Raw genomic sequence first — 18,878 nt, forward strand, 5'->3', positions numbered from 1 at the left:
GACACATCCAGTGATATGTGTACATACGCACATCTAAATACACCCACAAGGAAACATGCACACACACAGATACCTGGGAACACCCAGAAACACACACGCATGTGTACACACACACACACACACACACACACACACACACACATTCTCTCTCTCTCTCTCTTCCAAAGGACTGAGTCAGAGTCAGATCTGTCCTCCATGCTTAACCTTGAATGCTTCTCCAACCCTAACAGGTGGCTACCAGCTCTTTGGTAACTTTCCAAAGTCCAATCATGGAAAGGCATAAGGACAAGAAATCAGAACACAGATCCATACCTTCTTTTCCCTTCTCTTGCAGAAACTTATCCATCCTTTAAGGTCAGATGAAAGTCTGATGCACAGTAGGCCTTCAACACCATTGTGCACTGGACTATGTCCATGAGGGCTGACCATGCTGGGAGAAGGTGGCTGCCCATTCCCCAGTCCTCAGAGCTCTGTTTTGGTTTCTTGCTGAGGTCCTCCATCTACACTTGCCATTTTGGATCAACCAAGGAAAGACAATCTCTTCATTAGCTCCTTCCATTAATACCTACTAAGCCCCCACAGACACTACACAGAAAACAGCAAATGGAGAGTCCCAGTCCTGCTCCCATGAAGTGTATGGCGTGCCAGAGGAGACAGACATCAAAACCTCAAGTAATTATTTTTTAAAGATTTTATGTATTTATTTGTCAGAGAGTGAGAAAGAGAGCATAGGTGGGGGAGCAGCAGGCAGAAGGAGACACAGGCTCCTGGCTGAGCAGGGAGCCCGATGGGAGACTTGATCCCAGGACTCTGGGATCACGAACCGAGGTGAAGGTAGATGGTTAACCGACTGAGCGACCCAGGCGTCCCTCAAGTAATTCTTGAAGTGAGTCATTGTTATGTACTGAATGTGTCTCCCTCCGTTCCCCCTGAAATTCATATGTTGAAGTCCTAAGTTCCAACACCTTTGACTGACTCTGTCTTTGAAGGTACATTACCCTTATAAAGAGGTAATTAAGGTAAGACGAGGTCATATGAGGGTTCCTAATCCAATATGACTGGAGTTGAGAGGTTAGGACACAGACACGCAGGGGGAAGGCCAATGAGAGAGGCCTAAGGCCTCTCTTAGAAGAAACCAACCCTTCTGACAACTTGATCTTGGACTTCTGGCATCTAGAACTATGAGAAAATGAAGTTGAGTTGTTTAAGCCCACACCAGTCTGTGGTGCTTTCTTATGGAAGTCCCAGAAAACTAATACAATATTTAATTAAAATGAATGAATGTCGTGAAGGTGTAACATGAGGTTATAGAACCCAGACCAAAGGTCTACTGGAAGTGGGGGAGGGTCACAGGAAGTGTCATTTAAGCTGGGACCTAAAGAATTAGAAATTAATTCCCCAAAGGTAGAAAGTAGGTGGGGCTTGGACAGAGGACAAATGCTCTGGTCAGGAAGCAATTGAGAAGGAGGCCCTGTGGGGAACACAGTGAGCAAAGGGCTCAAAGGCTAAAGCAACAGGCATGGGCCTGATCACGAGGCGCATCATGGGCCATGTTCAGGATTCTGGGATTCAAGATGAGAGACAAGAGAAAGGGGAGATACAGAGGATTAGTTTTACTTTAAGAAATGCTTCTGGGGTTACCTGGATGACTCAGTCGGTGGAGCATGCAACTCTTGATCTTGGGGTCGTGAGTTCAATCCCCACGTTAGGTGGAGAGATAGGAAGGAAGGGAGGGAGAGAGGGATGGGTGGGGGAAGGAACTGCTTTTTAGCTAAAGACACAAACCACCATTACTTTTTAAAAAGACGTGAGCTGAGCACTGGTGGCTTTGCACCCAGCCATCGCGTGAGCGAGATGGCTCTGCCAGTCTATGCCTGCCAAAGGAGATCCGTGGAGAAGGAAGGAGGCACAAGTTCTAACTTCCCGGCTGTCTCCCTTTCTCCCCATGTCAGTGTAGGTCCTCCGGGAAGCAGATGCCAGGACAGAATCAGAGGTGCAGGAGATCTGGGTGAGAGGTCACCTAGGAAAGATGAAGGGCAAGGGAGCAGGAGTGGGCATGGGGGAGTTTCAGACCACTAGGAGGTCTGACCCCAAAGACAAGAGAGAGGGAAGGAAGGAGGGTTGGATAGGAAGGGGCTCAGATTGCTGTGCAGCTCTGAAAGAGTCTCAGCCAGGGGCTGGGGAGCCCCAGAACAGGGATTAGTGGGTCCCACCCTAGATTATAGTGCCCTGGTTCTAGAACCTACCGTTACCCTCATCTAGCCCTCAGCCCTGCCATGTTCAGTCATTGGCTCAGTCATCAGCCTGGGAAGAGAATAGTCTGGTGTGAATGGTCTGGTGGATCCTAAAGGTGCTGGGGGGCTTGGGGGCTGGCCCCTAACGGTGCTCTTTCCTACAGGCTGTCCCTAAAGGAGAGAGCCTCGTGGCCACCTCTGCACCACCCACATTTCTCTTCTTCCTTCCTCCCTTCATTACTCCCATCACTCCCTCCACCCTGCCTTCCCTCCTCAGATCTTTAGTTATCATACCACATGTTCTTTTTTTTTTTTAAAGATTTTATTTATTTATTTGACAGAGAGAGATCACAAGCAGGCAGAGAGGCAGGCAGAGAGAGAGGAAGGGAAGCAGGCTCCCTGCTGAGCAGAGAGCCCGACGCGGGACTCGATCCCAGGACCCTGAGATCATGACCTGAGTCGAAGGCAGCGGCTTAACCCACTGAGCCACCCAGGCACCCCATACCACATGTTCTGAATGAAAACACAAAGCAGCATGCTCAGTGCCTGTTTCTGCTTCTGGCCTCCCAGCAGGCCCCCTCCAGAGAGGGGAGAGCTGGGTGGCCAGCAGAGAGCCTCGGACACCAGTATGGGGGGAAAGGCCCTCATGCTCCCCACTGTGTTTAGTAGATCTTTGTTGAATGTGCAGAATCAGGCATCATACGGGCTTGTCAGAGCAGAAGAGCTGAGCAAGAGCTGCATCCAGCCCCCAAGGGGCCTTCTACCAAGAGTCTAGGCCACCAGCGTTTGATGCCATCATTAGCCATGGTCTTTCTTTTTTAGCACTTCTCAAAGTTGACTATGATCCTAGAGTGCAGTTAAATTTAAATTTATTTAAAATAAATCCCTTAGGTTTGCCAAGTTCTTCAAAGCTGACAAATCTCCTTTGCAGAATTGGTTTCAACAAGGCGCTCATGACCATTTCACAGATTTAAAAAAAAAAGACCGAGGTCCAGAGACACCTGGCTGGCTCAGTTGGTAGAGCATGTGGCTCTTGATCTTGGGGTCATGAGTTCAAGCCCCACGTTGGGTATAGAGATTACTTAAATAAATGAAATTAAAAAAAAAATAAAGGCCCATAAAAGTTGAATGACAAGGGGCACCTGGGTGGCTCAGTGGGTTAAGCCTCTGCCTTCGGCTCAGGTCATGATCTCAGGGTCCTGGGATTGAGCCCTGCATCAGGCTCTCTGCTCAGTGGGGAGCCTACTTCCCTTCTCTCTCTGCCTGCCTCTCTGCCTACTTGTGATCTCTCGTTTATTCCTCCCCTGCTTTAAAAAAAAAAAAAAAATTGAATGACAAGATCAAGATGCAACAGATGAAAAATGGCAGAACTTATTCCAGGTTTTTGTGCTCTGAGTGGTGAGATATTAGGACTGATAAGAACCAGAAAGGGGAATTGAGGAAAGGCACAGGATCCCCTTCTTTCTTTCTTTTTTTTTTTTTTTAAAGATTTTATTTATTCATTTGACAGAGATCATAAGCAGGCAGAGAGGCAGACAGATAGAGAGAGAGGTGGAAGCAGGCTCCCCGCAGAGCACAGAGCCCGATGTGGGGCTCGATCCCAGGACACTGGGACCATGACCCGAGCCGAAGGCAGAGGCTCCAACCCACTGAGCCACCCAGGCGCCCCGATCCCCTTCTTTCAATTCAAAATGAGATAAAGAAACCCAAGTGCAGTCCTGCCCAGGAACAGGGGAATGGCCCAGCTGGCTTTTCAGATCCTGTCAAGCTTCTGGGTTTAAACTCAGAGATGTGAAGTCACCCAGAGCAAGAGGTGGTGAGTTCAGTCTACTTGGGCTTGGAAGATGTCCTCGGACCAGGGTCCTTAGGCAAACTCCAAGGGGAGGTGATGAGTGAGGAGGTGGAGCTGGGAGGAGCAGGGGGCGTTTTTTGCCCCTTTTCTTTAAAATGGGCATATGAGGGGCACCTGGGTGGCTCATTGGGTTAAAGCCTCTGCCTTCGGCTCAGGTCATGATCTCATGGTCCTGGGATCGACCCCCACATCGGGCTCTCTGCTCGGCGGGGAGCCTGCTTCCTCCTCTCTCTCTCTCTCTCTGCCTGCCTCTCTGCCTACTTGTGATCTCTACTGTCAAATAAATAAATAAAATCTTAAAAATAAATAAATAAAATGGGCATATGAATGGGGTGCCTGGGTGGCTCAGTTAGTTAAGTATCTGACTTTTGATTTCAGCTCGGGTCATGGTCTCAGAGCCATGAGATTGAGCCCTGCATCAGGTTCTGCCCTGGGCATGAAGCCTGCTTAAGATTGTCTCTTTCTCTCTTCTTCTCCCTCTGCCCCTTCCTGCCTCACTTGGGCTCTCTTGCTCTCTCTCAAAAAATAAAACAAAATGAGACTACGAACGCAACCCAGGACTCTCATAGGGTAGCAGGATGAGCTCTCATCAAAGTGCCAATAAAAGAACAGAGAAAAGTCCATCCTTGAGTTGCAAGGGGCAAGGCCCACCCAGGGGTAGTCACAATGCAGTTTCATGTCCCATCCACTCAAGCATCGGTTGACCTGACGGCCATTAAGGTCTTCCTTTTTTTTCACCTCACTTCCTCTTTTTAATTATTTTAATGTAATATTTGATAGATGCAAAAGAATCGATACCTAATATGTAAGTAAAAAAGCACAATAATGAACTCTTAGAGGAGTCCACCGTGAATGCAGTGTTGGCTAGAACACTGCCAACAGCCTAGCACCCGCCTTTGTGCTCCTCCCCGTCTCAGCTCAGATGAGCCCCTCCTCATCTCAAGGTGAGCTTGGCCTTGAATTTTGAGCTGTGTCATTGCCTTGTTTGTAACATACGGTTTTATCATATTTGCTTGTATTCCTAAACGATGTTTGGTATTGTTTTTGAGCTTTGCCAAAATAATATCATACTGTATGTGCTTGTCTGGGATGCTTTTTTTTTTCACTCCACAGGGTGTCTCTGGAAGGGAGAGAAGAATGTGGGTTGGGGGTAGGCAAAACTGCAAAACTGGGCTGAATCTAGATCTCAAGTGCTCAAGCTGTGAGATTGCATGCAAATTTCTTAACTCTGTTGAGTCTCAGCTTCCTCATCTGTATAAATGGGGCTCTTGTTCCCCTTATAAGGTTATGAAGAGGATACAGTAAAAGCCTGCATATGAAGGGTTCCTCTTGCAGAACAGGTTTTTAAAAATTACTGTGAGCTTCTATTGTTTTCTTTTCCTCTTGTTTTTCTTCTAGCTCCACGGTGGAGATCACTGATTCACAGGGGGAAAAATCCTTACAAAATTACTTCCCCCCTAGATAATACAATCAACTGTTTTTTAGATTAAGAAGTGGGAACATGAATTTTATCCAGTAACTGAAGACATTACTAAAATATGTACTTGAGCTATATATTATGACTTGCAAATGGATGGAGAGGGAGAGAAAAAGAGAACTAGTAAGAGAAAGGAAAAAACAGGGAGAGAAGCTATGAGTGTGTTTCTGCTTTTTGAAATGTCAATTACCCATTGTTTACCGCTCTTCAATTGCTCCCATCCCTAAGCCCATCAAGGTTTGCTTAGAATGGGATCCTCTCAGCTGACCACTGAAGAAGACATTATTCTTTGGGGTCCAGCTTCCACGAACAGAACAATGATGGGATGACATCGAGCTGGGAACCAGATGGAAAGAAAGTTCTACAAGCCAGTGTCAGATAAAATTCCTTGTGATATCTCAGTCCTCAGTTTAGCTCTTTTCATATATACCGATTTTGTCTGTAGAGCACTGGGCTTAACTTTTCTTTCACAGAGATTCTGTGGTTCACCTCTTATGATATGGTCTGCATTTGCTTCCCAAATAGGGTTTTCACCAAATAAATATGTGAGTGGAAAAAGCAAAAGTGATCTAAGATCTGGAGTCAGGAAGGCTGGTGAGATTGACATTAAAACAGAGAGCACTCAAATATTTATGTGTGCATTTGTGAAATATTAATGCAGCGCCCAGCAAAAATACACAGGCAAATACTCTGGGGCAGGGCTCCCTCAGATCTCTTTGAAGACCTGCCTTTTCAACCTAGCATAGCTTTCGTCACTGGAATATTCCATTCGCCTCAGAGTACACTGTGGTTTCTTTCAGCCTTGAAGTGTCATCTGGCCAACACAGCCTTCTTCAGAACCAATCCTACATACCTGGTTCCCATTGCCAGCTGCTCCCTTGATCTTCCCACCTGGAGGGCACCCACCATCTGCCAGCAGAGACCCTGCAGGGACTGAGCCTCTGTATGGGAGCGGCATGGGTACGTGGCTTCTTCTGGCTGCTAGACTTCAAAGGCATCCTCAAAGGCCCCCCTCTGTTCATTGCCTTTGCCCTGTGCTTCCCAAAGGATTTGGGAAACCTAGTAGGGGCCATCAAACACCAGAGAGCTGGGCTAAGGGGACTCAGATAGCAGGGCTTGACTGAGAAGAAGCCCAGGAGGAACCATCTGTGGGCAGGTGGGAGTCCTGGATTGTGGATGCCCTCAGGGCAGGCGACATGTCTGTCCTATTCACTCTTCTAACCCCCGCATCTAGAACACTGCCAAGCACATACTAGTTCCCTGACTGACTTGCAATCCATGGAGATGGACTGATGTCCCCACTTAGCAGCAGTGTCCTTTATTCTGCAAAGATAGAAGCATGTGTGACAATGTTATCCATTTCCAGGAATGAAGTACAAAAAGCAGGGCGCAGTAAAGGACTGACGAGAACATGTTTAAAATGAGGCAAAGTGAAAGGTCCATCCTCTTAAGGGTGTACACAGTTCACTGGACTGAAGAAAGGAGCACTGTGCTAGGAGTCAGGAAGTCTTGGCTTTCATCAGACATTTTCACAAATGTGCTGTGTGACACAGAACCAGTCACTTCCTCTTTCCAGGCTTTGGTTTCCTCTTCAGTTAAATGTAGCAGCTGGGCCACACAAACCCCAAAAGTTTAACTCTATGCTCATGGTTGGAAACTCATGGCTAGGTTTGTCAACGTTGGTCACTCTTCTGCTTCCCAGCAAGAGGTCAGTCCCCATCCTCTACCACATATTACTTCCTAGGAGCTCCCACCGAGCCCCTGGTCCGGAACATTCTCCACTGATAGATGTGCCCTGCCACAGCCCCTCACAGGCCCTGGGGCCCTGGACCTGGTTCCCAGCCTCAGCTGTCCTCCAGAAGCTGCAGTGAGGCACAGAACTGGTTCTGCCCGAGAATGGGGGAACCCAGGAACCACAGGCCAGCAGCAGAGCTTCTTCAACACACTGACAGCTCCGTTCCCTTTCTTCCTGGAAGGTTCTCTGAAACTGGGCTGCCTTTCCATTCCCCTGGAGCCATTTTGCTCTGGCTCCATGCACTGACTGAAGGCAGTGTGGCCCACTCCCTCGCAGGATGCGCTTCAAACCTGCTGCTGACTCAGCCTTTCTCCCGGACCCTTTCTTTTTGGCCCTTTTTCCTTTCGCCCTCTCTTCTTCCTGGCTCACTTTCCCCCTCACTCACCTCCCCAAACTTCCCCTTTCTTCCCACATACTTTCTCAGTCTCAATGCTTCACCCTGATCTCTGGCTTCTAAGGCCCTTCTCTCGGGCTTCTGGTCAGTGTCACCATTCTTTTGGCCTGGAAAGCAGGGCCCAGATTTCTACGTCATTAAGGTTCCCTTACTTCCAGGATCCAGGTAACCCATCTCTTTTTCCTCTCCTTTCTCCCTGTGGGTCCTTCTTTGCCCTTCTCCATCCACATCTTTCAAAAAAAGTCCCCTGCCCTGGGCACCTGGGTGGCTCAGTTGATTAAGCATCTGCCTTCAGCTCAGGTCATGATCTCAGGGTCCTGGAATCCAGCCCCATGTTGAGCTTCCTGCTCAATGGGGAGTCTGCTTCTCCCTCTCTCCCTGTTCCCCACCTCCCAACTTGTGTTCTCTCTCTTATCTCAAATAAATAAATTATATCTTTAAAAAAAATGCCCCTTCCCCATCTTGGCCATAGTTGGCAGGTGTACTTATTTTCTAGGGCTGCCCTAACAAAGTAGTACAGATGGGTGGCTCAAACAACAGGAATTTATTTTCTCACAGCTCTTGAGGCCATTAGTCCTAGGTGTTGGCAAGGTTGGTTTCTTCTGAGGCCTCTCTACTTACCTTGTAGATGGCTGTCCTCTCTCTGTGTCTTCACACGGTCCTTCTTTGATGTCCTATCTCCTTGTCTTATAAGGACACCAGCACGTTGGATTGGGGCCCACCCCAATGACTTCATTTTAACTTAATTATCCTTTAAAGACCCTATCTCCATATATAGTCATATTCTGTGGTACCGGGGATTGGGAGACACAACTGAGCCCCTACCCACAGGGGCGATGGTAGTAGTGGTGGCCTTATATGCTGTGTCTGTGCTGATTGGGGGGAGGAGGTGGAAAATCTTTAGGGAAGGGTGTAGAAGGCAGGTGCCCTATGATCCAGAGGGAATGGTTCACTGTGGCCTTCTGAGGTACTGTCCCCTCAGCACCCCAACGCTGGGTGCTCCCCTAGAGTCAGGCACCTGAGCTAAAGGAAACCAGATGGGGATAGCCCTAAAAGAAGCCAAGCATCAGGCAAATCAGAAGTTTAATAAAAGTGAAAAAAAATTATAATACAGTGGGCTGCTTTAGAAGGTCTAATATGTTGGTCAGCCCAACATACGGACTCCATGTGGGTTCTGGGAGGTCATGGGATTGGTCCCTCACACCCTAAGATTCACTCTTCTCACTTGTCTTGTTCCCACGGGGGAGGCCTCTGTCTTTCTGGTGTAATTTTTGACCAGGCTAGTTCTGAACTCCCTCATCCTGTGAGGAAACCTGCTGGAGTCTGACCTTTCCCCCATGGTGATGATGTTCATTGACATTGTTTTCTCAAGTCCACACCTCATCCCAGGTTCTGAGGTTGGAAGACAGGTGAAAGCCCGTTTTATGGAGAATAAGAGCTTGGGGACATTGGGGCCTCCTCCTTAGGAGACGGCCACTGCTCCCAGGGGCTCCTTGCTCCTCCCTAAAGTCTTCTGAATCCTGCAGGCCCATCTGTCTTACAAAGCGTTCAGGGATGCAGAATGCCTGGGCACTGGTAACGAGTGGGGACCCAGAGTCTGCGCAAAGATTGCTGGGCCAGCTAGGAGGTACTGCTCCTCCTCCGGGGGTGGAGAGCTTTCCTCTTGGCGATGTCCTCCTCTGCGTCACTCTCACAATTCCTCTGGAAAAAAAAAAAAAAAAAAAGAGGCCCAGGGTAAGGGGGTCATGAGAGTCCAGGGACAGGGTTGTGCTGGGCAGCCCGGCTGACACACCTGGGCCAGGGGCCTATAAGCCAGGGAGGTGGATATTGAGGCAAAGGCTGTTGCTCTGTCTGGAGTCTTGAGGGGGACTGAGTGGGGGGTGGGGAGGGACTTGAAATGGGGCCAGACCAATTGCCTGGAGGTCTCCTTCTCAGGAGGCAGGAAAGCAGGCAGCACATCTAAGAGAAACCAGGCACCAGGAGAACCCAAATCATAATAATAATCAAGATAATATCTGGTGTTTGTTGTAGCTGCCACATAACAGTTGACAGGTCTCCCAAACTCAGCCTGGAGAGAATGGGGGGCAGGGGTGAGCCACAGGGACCTCCCCAAGCTCTGATGGCTGCTGCCCCACACCCACTCTGCTCTGACTGGCTCAGGCTGCTCTTCTTCTGGCTTTTGTGCTCCATCCTTATGAAAGGGGAAAAAGAGTAAAGTGTATTCCATGGCTGAACCAGAGTCAAGGCAGCCATCCTGGAGATCACAGTGCCTTTTTTATTCAGGTCATATCAGTCTAATCAAAATTTTTTGAAGATTTTATTTATTTATTGGTCAGAGAGAGAGCACACAAGCAGGGGGAGTGGCAGGTAGAGGGAGAAGCAGGCTCCCTGCTGAGCAAGGAGCCTGATGCAGGACCTAAGCCACACAGGAGACCCCAGTCTAAACAAATTACTAAAATTTATTAAGAGAGGTACTAATCCAGAAAGACTTCAGTGTCTCATAAATACTCGGTTGTTAGATGTTCAATTTTAAGGGTGCCTGAACAAAAGAACTTATCATCATCATCATTATTTAAAGGAAATTTCCTCTGAGAAAACTGTATAATAGATGTCTAGGACCCAAGCCTTCCTTTTCCACTTGTAGAATGAGGCATTGAGCTGATGGCACTGAATGTTTAAGTAAAAAGAAGGCTATATTTTAAAATGTGTGCACAAGGACAAAAACTAAGAAAGAAATTTACAGGGATGCCTGGGTGGCTCAGTCATTAAGCGTCTGCCTTTGGCTAGGTTATGATCCCGAGGTCCTGGGATAGAGCCCTACATCCGGCTCCCTGCTCCGCGGGAAGCCTGCTTCTCCCACTCCCTCTGCTGTGTTCCCTCTCTCGCTGTATCTCTCTCTGTCAAATAAATAAATAAAATCTTAAAAAAAATTTAAGAAAGAAAGTTACGTTCTTTCAACTAGTCTCTGGTCCTGTCTTCCCATGGCCTCCATCATATCAGAGCAACTCACTTGCCATGTGCCTTCCCGGAGCTTTCTCTCTCTCTCTCCTTCCCCTGGCCTAAGCCAGTTGGAAATCCAAGGTCAAGATTAACTTTAGCCAAGTACATCCTGGACCAAGCCTGGCTATAACAATAAAAATAACTCAAGCTCTGCTGAATAGCAATTTTTTAGCATGAGTCAGAGCCAAACAATGAAAAAGTAAGCTGGGGGAAAGTCTGCCTGTCATTAACAGGGATTTTCAGAGGGAAAGTCCAGTCCCCTTGAACAGCAGGTGCGGAGAGCCATCAGAGAAGGGACACGGCTTTGCCAAAGCCACACAGTTGCTTGGGGCCTCTGGTGCCACAAATCCTCAAATCAAGGGTAAGAACAAACGAGAGCTTCGGCTAACGAAAGTGGACCCCAGGACCTGGCGCAGAGGGGGGTCCCGGCATGCAGCCCAAGCACTGCATGTCCTGGGACTTTTCAGGGCTGACGGCCCCATCCGTCTTAGGCAGCTGCCCTTTCTGTGCCATCCCAGACACTTCTGGGGCCTCCCCACTTTGATGGAGCAACAGGGAGTGTCCGTCCTGGGGACCTCTACGGCCGAAACACTAACTGAATTCAAAAGCACTTGGCACTGCATTTCAGACTACGGAGAGATTTTACACAATCACAACTATGAATACACACTGAGCACTTCTAATGCCAGGCTCTAAGGATAGGTCCTCATTTAGTCCTCGTGACTACTCTACGAGGTAGGAACTGTTGTTAACCCCATTTTACACAGGATAGCATTTTGGCACAGAGAGGTTAAGTCATTTCCTCAAGGTCACACAGCTAGTAAGTGGCCAATATGAATTCTGAAAGTCTAGTTCGAGAGGCCACGCTCCTGATCAGAGTAAGTTCATTTTAAATGTACATGAATAGTTACAAGCTAGTCAAATATCATCTAAATATTATTATTGTTGTTGTTGTTTTTTGTTATTGATGGCAATCTAAAGCAAAACAGAAATGGACAAATTGAAAGACAAATATTAAGCTTCCATTCTACAACACATCTTTGGATTGTCAGGAATATATTTTGGGTTGACTCTGGTAGTTGCGTTATTCAAAACCCTCAAGGTCTCCAGCAGGCCACAAGTCCTCAGGGAAAGACTGGGGCAGTAAAGTCCCTTTGATGGTCCACTAGGCAAAGATTCAAGATCCTCCAGAAGCCCATGCTGCCCCCTTGGAGTGCTCCCCTCCCAGGACTGACCCAGGGGTCCCCCTGAACACGCAGCCTCCACCAATCACACAGTGCTGAGGAGGACAGGACAAGCAGAACCGGTGGGAAATAGTTAGCACCCACATGATCCCTTCCACCCCCGAGCTCCAGGCCACCCCAGAATCCTGCCCATCAAGAGAACACTGCATTTCCCTACCAGGTCCTCATCTGGCCGCAGGTTCACCTTCTTCATCAGGGAGCGGGTGAGGTGGTTGCACAAGGAGACGATGCTGAAGGAGAGCTGAGGGAGAAAGGAGGAGAGAGGGACTGCCAGTTGAGACTGTGCACAGAGACGCGCTGGGGTCCCCTGCTCCCCACCCCTTAACCCTGACACACCTTCCATCGCCTGCGGACATACTGCTTCTTGAAGTTCTCCAGGTTGACCACAGACTCCCTGCGGACCAGGGCTTGCTGGTTGTCCACCGGCTGGGAGACAAAGCAGTTTGGTGGCTGATGTTGGGCTTGGGTCGGCAGCCACCCCGCTCTCCAAACCCCCGGCCACATAGCATCCTTAGCCTAACTCTGCCACCTCCCCCAGGGCAGGGCATGCAGGGGGACATCGCATTGAGGCCAAAGGTTGCAGATGTCTCAGCAGTTCCGGAGATGCCCCTGGGGCCCCTGAGCTATATTATAACACAGTCAACACACACTCTGGCTGGGCAGGAGCTGGGTCCCCCCAGAGTGGAAGAACGGGAGGCAGGGCCTTCAGGCATTGCTCACTTTGGGAAAGGGTCATCGGACAGCAGTCTAGGATGCCCACTGTGCGCTGGGCTGCCACTGGGCTTAGCAAAATAGAGGGCAAATAGAACACCAGGACTCCATTCACAAGTAAACTGAAGGAAACAGGGGCTTCGGTGGCAGGGGAGAGGAAATGGGATGTAGAGTTGCCTTTCACAGCCTGGCTGGTAAAGCTCAGCTTAAATCCTGACTTCTCCAACAAGCCTGGCCTGGCTTTGCTAAGCCTCAGTTTTCTCATCTGTATTATGGGGATAATAGCTTTATTAAGGTAGAGATGACATATTAAAAAAAAAAACAGGACATGTTTAATGTACACAATTTGATGAGTCCATTCCCCCTTGAATTCCTCCCTTCCTGTAAAACAAGGTTTTCCTAGATCAAAAGACAGCTTTGAGAGGTTCTATGAACCTCCCAAAATGGTTTGCAAATTTTAGTGTGTAAACTTGTACATGAATCTTCAGAGCAGCATTATTCATAATAGCCAAAAAGTAGACACAACTGAAATGTGCACCACCCGATGAGTGAACAAAATTCCATACAATGGAATATAATGCAGAAATATTATTCATAATATAGTTGACCTTCAACAATTCAGGGATTAGGGCACTGAACCCTGAGACAGTCAAAAACCCACATATAACTTTTGACTCCCCAAAAACTTATCCACTAATAGCCTCTTGTTGACCAGAAACCTCCCTGATAACATAAACAGTCGACTGACATGTTCTGTATATGTTTTATGTACTGTATTCTTTAAATAAAGCAAGCTTGAGAAAATTATAAGGATGAGAAAATACATTTACAGTGCTGTACTATGTTTAGAAAAAAAATGTGGACCCCTGCAGTTCAAACCTGGGTCCACTGTTCTGACAGATGCTACAATGTGGATGAACCTTGAAAATATTATGTTGAGTGAAGGAAGCCAGACACAAAAGGCCACATATTGTATGATTCTATTTTCATAAAATGCCCAGAATAGGCAAATTGATAGAGACAGAAATGAGATTGGTAGTGGCCAGGGCTGGAGAGAGGGGTTGTGGGAGAGGATTCTGAGGGGGTATGAGGTTTCTTTTTGTTGTGACAAAATGTCCTGGAGTCGGATGGTGGTGATTGTTCCACAACCTTGTGAAGATACTAAAGACTACTGAATTGTATTCTTTTAAACGGGGAGTTTTAGGGTATGTGAATTGTATCTCAATAAAAAATTTAATTTAATGGGTGTGTACAGGCAGGCAGTTCTTCCGAGGAGAGCGGATAGATTTCATCCATTCTCAGAGAACTCTGTGACCCCAAGAAAATGAACTGCCGGCCCATCCAGCTTGATTTTTCTCTCTGCTCTGACAGCCTCCTCACAGCAATGCCTCATGCGGCTTCCCAGTGAATGCTGTGTGACGTAGCTCATGGGTTCCTGAGTGCTGGTCTTGTCCCTCATCCATATTGGAGCACTCCTCCATTCTCGATTTCTCATCATGGCCCTCAGCACTGGGGAAGCCAGCACATAGGGCTGGCCCACACAGCAGGGGACCTAAAATGCAGCAGGAGGCGCACTTTCCATGTCCACCCAATCCCTGCTCTTGGAAGGCCCCCATGTGTTTCAAAGCCCAGTTCAAACACGTCCATTCCCCAAGACAGCTTCCGAAAAGCAATGCCTCCCTCCCCGCCATAACCGAAACACAGGTGGGCTCCCTCAGTATTTCTCCCCAACCTTGGCCAGCTCTGCAGTGGGGCCGTCTCCCTAGCAAAAAACAACTGGAGGGCACAGAAAGAATTTTCTTCATGGTTTTGTCAGTGTCCTCTACCCCACCTCCTCCCCATCCTGAGCATACACCGGTAGGTGCTTAACAGCTGTATCCTTAGTTTCCCCGAGTTGCTGAAGAGACACCTGACACCTGTTCACTCCTGCCAATGACAGGCGCAGGCGCCTGGGTCAGAAGCCATGACACCATGGCTCCCCAGGGCTCTGCCTGGGAGTTAGCACAGCTCTGTGGGGGTCAGGGAGCAGGGAGGAAAGTGTGCATACCCTTGACATTGGAGGGGGGATGAGAAAGCTAGGGGCTGTTCACTCTCCCGAATTAAAACACTCTTTGGGCCAAAGAGTGAGGAGGAATGAGGGGAGGGGAAGGAGAAAGATGGAGAGGGAAGAGATGAGAAGAGGATGAGGCCACTGAAGGGACCATGCGGCTAATCTCTCCTAGCTCTTTCCTTAATCGACTCTCACCTCCTGTGCTGCACCTGCAAGCCCAGTCCTGGGTCTAGGTCTCACCTGAGGGCAGAACCTGACTTTTCCCAGTATCAAAGCCTTCCAGCAGCTTCTTCCCTGCACTCTTGATGGAAACCAACAAGCTCACCAAGATCCCCAAGGACTGTACCATCTGGGTCCTTCTCCAACCTGATTTCCTCCCTTTCTCCTTTCTCTTGCTGTGGCTCCTCCAGTCTGCTTCCTGGCTCAGGAACCCAAAATCTCAGGGTCTTTGTCCTTGCTCCTTAATACATTCACTTTGTCACTTTGTTCAGTCTTTGCTCAAACGTCACTTCCTCAGGAAGCCTTCCTTGACTACTCTGTATCAAACAGCATCCCAACTGCCCCATACAATGCACTGTGCCCACACCCTACTTCTTCATAACAGGTCCCACTACCTGACATTTTATTCTGTATTTATTTGTTTTTTGTTACTCTCTCTCTCTCCTGCACCTCCCAGCAACTAGTATCTGCTTTCCAGGGTGATTTCCTGCCTCCCCAACCCACAGAACATTTCCACCTCTAACTTCACCAATGTCTGCATTCACTTTTGAGCCTCAGACCTGCCAGGAACCCTTGTACTTTACTTGGAGAGTTTGATGAGGGATCAGCAGACTCTGGGAGGGAAGGGACCTCTTCTTATCCACTTCCTGATCAGCACTCTTGTCAGAAGAGAAATGCCCAAACCCCATGGCTGGAAGATCAACATATAGTTGGGGGAATCCCTTTAATAGGCATCCTATCTTCCAACTGGTCCAGCAGTGCCAGCCATGGAGCAGAGGGGCCCAACTAAAATATGGGGTGGGGTGACCACTCCCAGGGGCCATTAATGGGAGGTGATGCAATTGCTTCTAGGGCCCAGTCTATGTGCTACACAAACAGCATGAACTCTGAGAAGGGGGCCAGCCAGGCATAAATCTGTCAGGCTGGCCTTTCCTGATCAAAGGGTCTCCTTGGCTGCTAAGAGGCTCATCACATGCTGACACTACCATCGAATCTTTGAAAGAGGCATAAATTCTGCAGTGAAATCTGTTCCCGGAAGGAATGTGGCACCAACACTTCTGATTCAGTGAGGGGTGTTGGGGGGATGGGGCTGTGTTCTGCCTTCTCCTGGCCCTTCCCTCCCTGCGAACACACACTACCCACCTTCCACCCTGAGGTCCTTTGGCTAGAGCATGGGCAATTCTGACCAGACTCCTAGGAGTATGTTTAGTGTCTCGGAAAAATGTCGGGAAAGGAAGCAAGAGGAGAGAACACTGTGGCTGAAGTCAGGTTTTGTTTATGGAGATGCAAATGGCCTTAGAAAAGTCCAGCAGGGTCAGCACCAATGCCCACAGAGCAGAGAGATGGTATAGCAACTATCCCCCAGGCACAGAAAAGGAACTCTCTTTATAAGAAGAGACACTCCAGACTTTCTCTCAGTATCAGGCCTCCTCTAGAAACTGCAGACAGATTGCAACTTCTCAAACCTCCACCTGTGCCGTTTCTCCAGCTCCATCCTCCACAGAAAGTCAAGGACACCTGAGCACCCACTTCCCTCTCCAGCCTAGGTCTGTCTGTTTCCAATCCCACCAATCTCCCTGAATCCAGTCTCTCTATAGGTGGCACCTCCAACTCTCCCTTTTGGGGGCTAGAGCCTGGGCCCTACTGGTTCTCACCTCCCAGTCTTCCCAGGAAAGGAGAACGTGAGGCTTCTGAGAGCCTGAGGGTCTGCCTCCTTATGCATGGATGGGGAGAGCTGTGGAGAGACTGTGTCTCCAAAGGTCGTCCTGTACTGAAGAAGCCAATGGAAAGCAGTGGGAATGCCCCCTTTCCTTGCCTGACCTGGTCTCACTTCTCTGAGTTAGGTCTCTGTACTTTTAATCCTCTTTCCAGGACCTTCAGTTTTCTGAGCAATTTTTGGTCCCCAGGAAACGCTTCCAAAGCTCTCCCTCCTGTACTCTTAGAGAAGACAGGAGACCTGAGAGATGTCACAGTCAAATGCTACACATGGACTGTGTTTAGATCCCAATTTGAACAAACCATGCACCACAACAGGACAGCCTGGAGAAAAGTGGGGACATGGGGCATAAAATATCTATTCACACGATATCAAGGAATGATTCTTGCTTTTGTCAGGTGTGATAACGGTACAAGAGTAGCATTAAAAAGAAAGTGCTTAGAAATTCATGCTGAAGATGAGTGAAATAAATAAGTCTAAAGTTTGCTTTCAGATAGTGCAGAAACAGCAGAGTGCAGGTAACATGGGAGATCACTGGCCATGACTAGCTCACTGCTGCAGCTGGGCAAGAGGTATCTGGAATTCACTATACCATTCTGGATATTTGTGAAAATTTCCCATAACAAAAAGTTCAAAATGAAAACAGCCCTTCTCTTAAATCTCTGTAAATCTCCTCTTTTATCTCCATTTTACAGGTCCAGGCTCCTGACCCCAATCTGGGCTCATGCCCATCCCCCCCAAATTCTACATGGCCTCTTCTCCTCAGGCTACAGCTTGGGAAGGAGGTGTTGAGGGGGTGGGGTCCCTCCCTGAGAACACTTCTGCCCCCTGCTGCCCCTCTGACCCTTTCTCAGTCCAAATTTATCTCTACCATTTTCTGGAATACTGGGTACCTCTATTTATGGCTTGGCATGGCCTTTCCCATCTCCTAGCTTGGGGGGGGGGGTGGTACCATGGTTCCCATCTGTCCCAGACTGAGTGCTTTATTCAGGGGTTGTCTTGTCCTTATCTGTCACTTCCCTCCAGAGCCAGAGCACAATCAGTATTTGTCCCAATGAACTGGTTCCTTCTGTTCCTCAAATATGCCCACTGCTGGGTCTCCTCTACGGGGCAAAGAATCTTCTCCACAGGCCAAGAGTTTCGCAGACAAAGGAGAAAAGGCCACGGACATTTCCAGAGACAGACAGTGGGGTTGGAAGCAGGCACACAGCCACCTCCCACATGGGCCAGCTATACTGTGTATCAGAGTGAGGTGGAGGGTCACTGTCTTCATAATCACATATAGGGGAGGCTGGGCAGTGCGGGGAGAGGGCTCGTGGGGGAGACCAGCTTCTCCTGTCATTATCATTTCACTGTCACCTCCTGCTGCTGCAGACTCACCGGTTGCCATGCTATCTCCACCTTTCCCAACACAAAGCTGAGCTATCACATGCCATGCACATTGGCCTCAGCCCGGGGGGACAGGCTCCTGCCTTCCCCAGGTGCCAACTTTCCAGCTTCCTTGGGAATCCGTAATCTGGAAGATGTCAGCCTCCCCTCCCCAATAGCCCAGCGTTGCCTTTGCACAACCGCTCAATACCTAGTGAATGAAAACTCCTCCTTCACGGCTGATAATGGCCTAGCAGTGCTCCCCAGGCCCGCCTCCCTCTATGTACCAGTGAAACACTCCTTTTCCGACACCCCATCCGGCCACCGTCAGCCCTGTCCTGCCCTTGACTCCACTGTTAAAATGCCAGTTATGCCCAGGTGGCAGGGAACCCCGGGTCTCCTCTGGCTGGGCGTTCCACCATACTCCTTGGCCTCTCCCCTAGGCATCAAGTTCTGATGCCAAAGGGCGATAGGAGTCAGACTGGCCAGGTGACAGAGGAAGGTCACAGTCCCCTCTCATTTCCCTGAAAGACTTGGGGGCATTTCTCAGGTCATTTCGATTTGTGTTCACAAGCTCTTAGTTACAGAGAAGGGTCTGCTTATAAAACATCTAAATAATAAATAGCTACCAATGACCAGACATGAACCGAGAGAGGACAATTCCACGACTATGAGGAAAACCACTTATAAGTTCTGACTCCAGCTCTGCGGATGACCAGCTGGCTGACTCCAGCCAGGTCTTGTTCTGTCAAATGCTGTGAAATGAGGATGTCTGGTGGTTGGCCGCTCAGTACCTCCCAGCACGAGCAGTGAGTGG

The 18,878-nt window shown here is 48.7% G+C and overlaps 1 protein-coding gene across 2 annotated transcripts in view; it reads right to left on the reverse strand.

Moving 5' to 3' along the window:
- Nucleotides 1-9,223: 9,223 nt before the first annotated feature.
- The window catches only part of DAPK2 (death associated protein kinase 2), a 119,087-nt gene continuing 109,432 nt past the window's right edge, over nt 9,224-18,878 (reverse strand). Inside the window, exons 10-13 of one of the 2 annotated variants that reach the window (XM_047738543.1) lie at nt 14,440-14,483; nt 12,333-12,422; nt 12,154-12,237; nt 9,316-9,453 (exon numbers count right to left, since the gene is read on the reverse strand). In XM_047738543.1, coding sequence (XP_047594499.1) covers nt 12,189-12,237; nt 12,333-12,422; nt 14,440-14,483 — 183 coding nt within the window. In that variant the 3' untranslated portion in view covers nt 9,316-9,453; nt 12,154-12,188. Of the gene's footprint in view, nt 9,454-12,153; nt 12,238-12,332; nt 12,423-14,439; nt 14,484-18,878 lie in introns of both variants that reach the window. The other variant, XM_047738542.1, reaches the window with a different exon arrangement.

This window comes from Lutra lutra, chromosome 7, assembly GCF_902655055.1.
Source record: "Lutra lutra chromosome 7, mLutLut1.2, whole genome shotgun sequence".
Taxonomy (NCBI): Eukaryota; Metazoa; Chordata; class Mammalia; order Carnivora; family Mustelidae; genus Lutra; species Lutra lutra.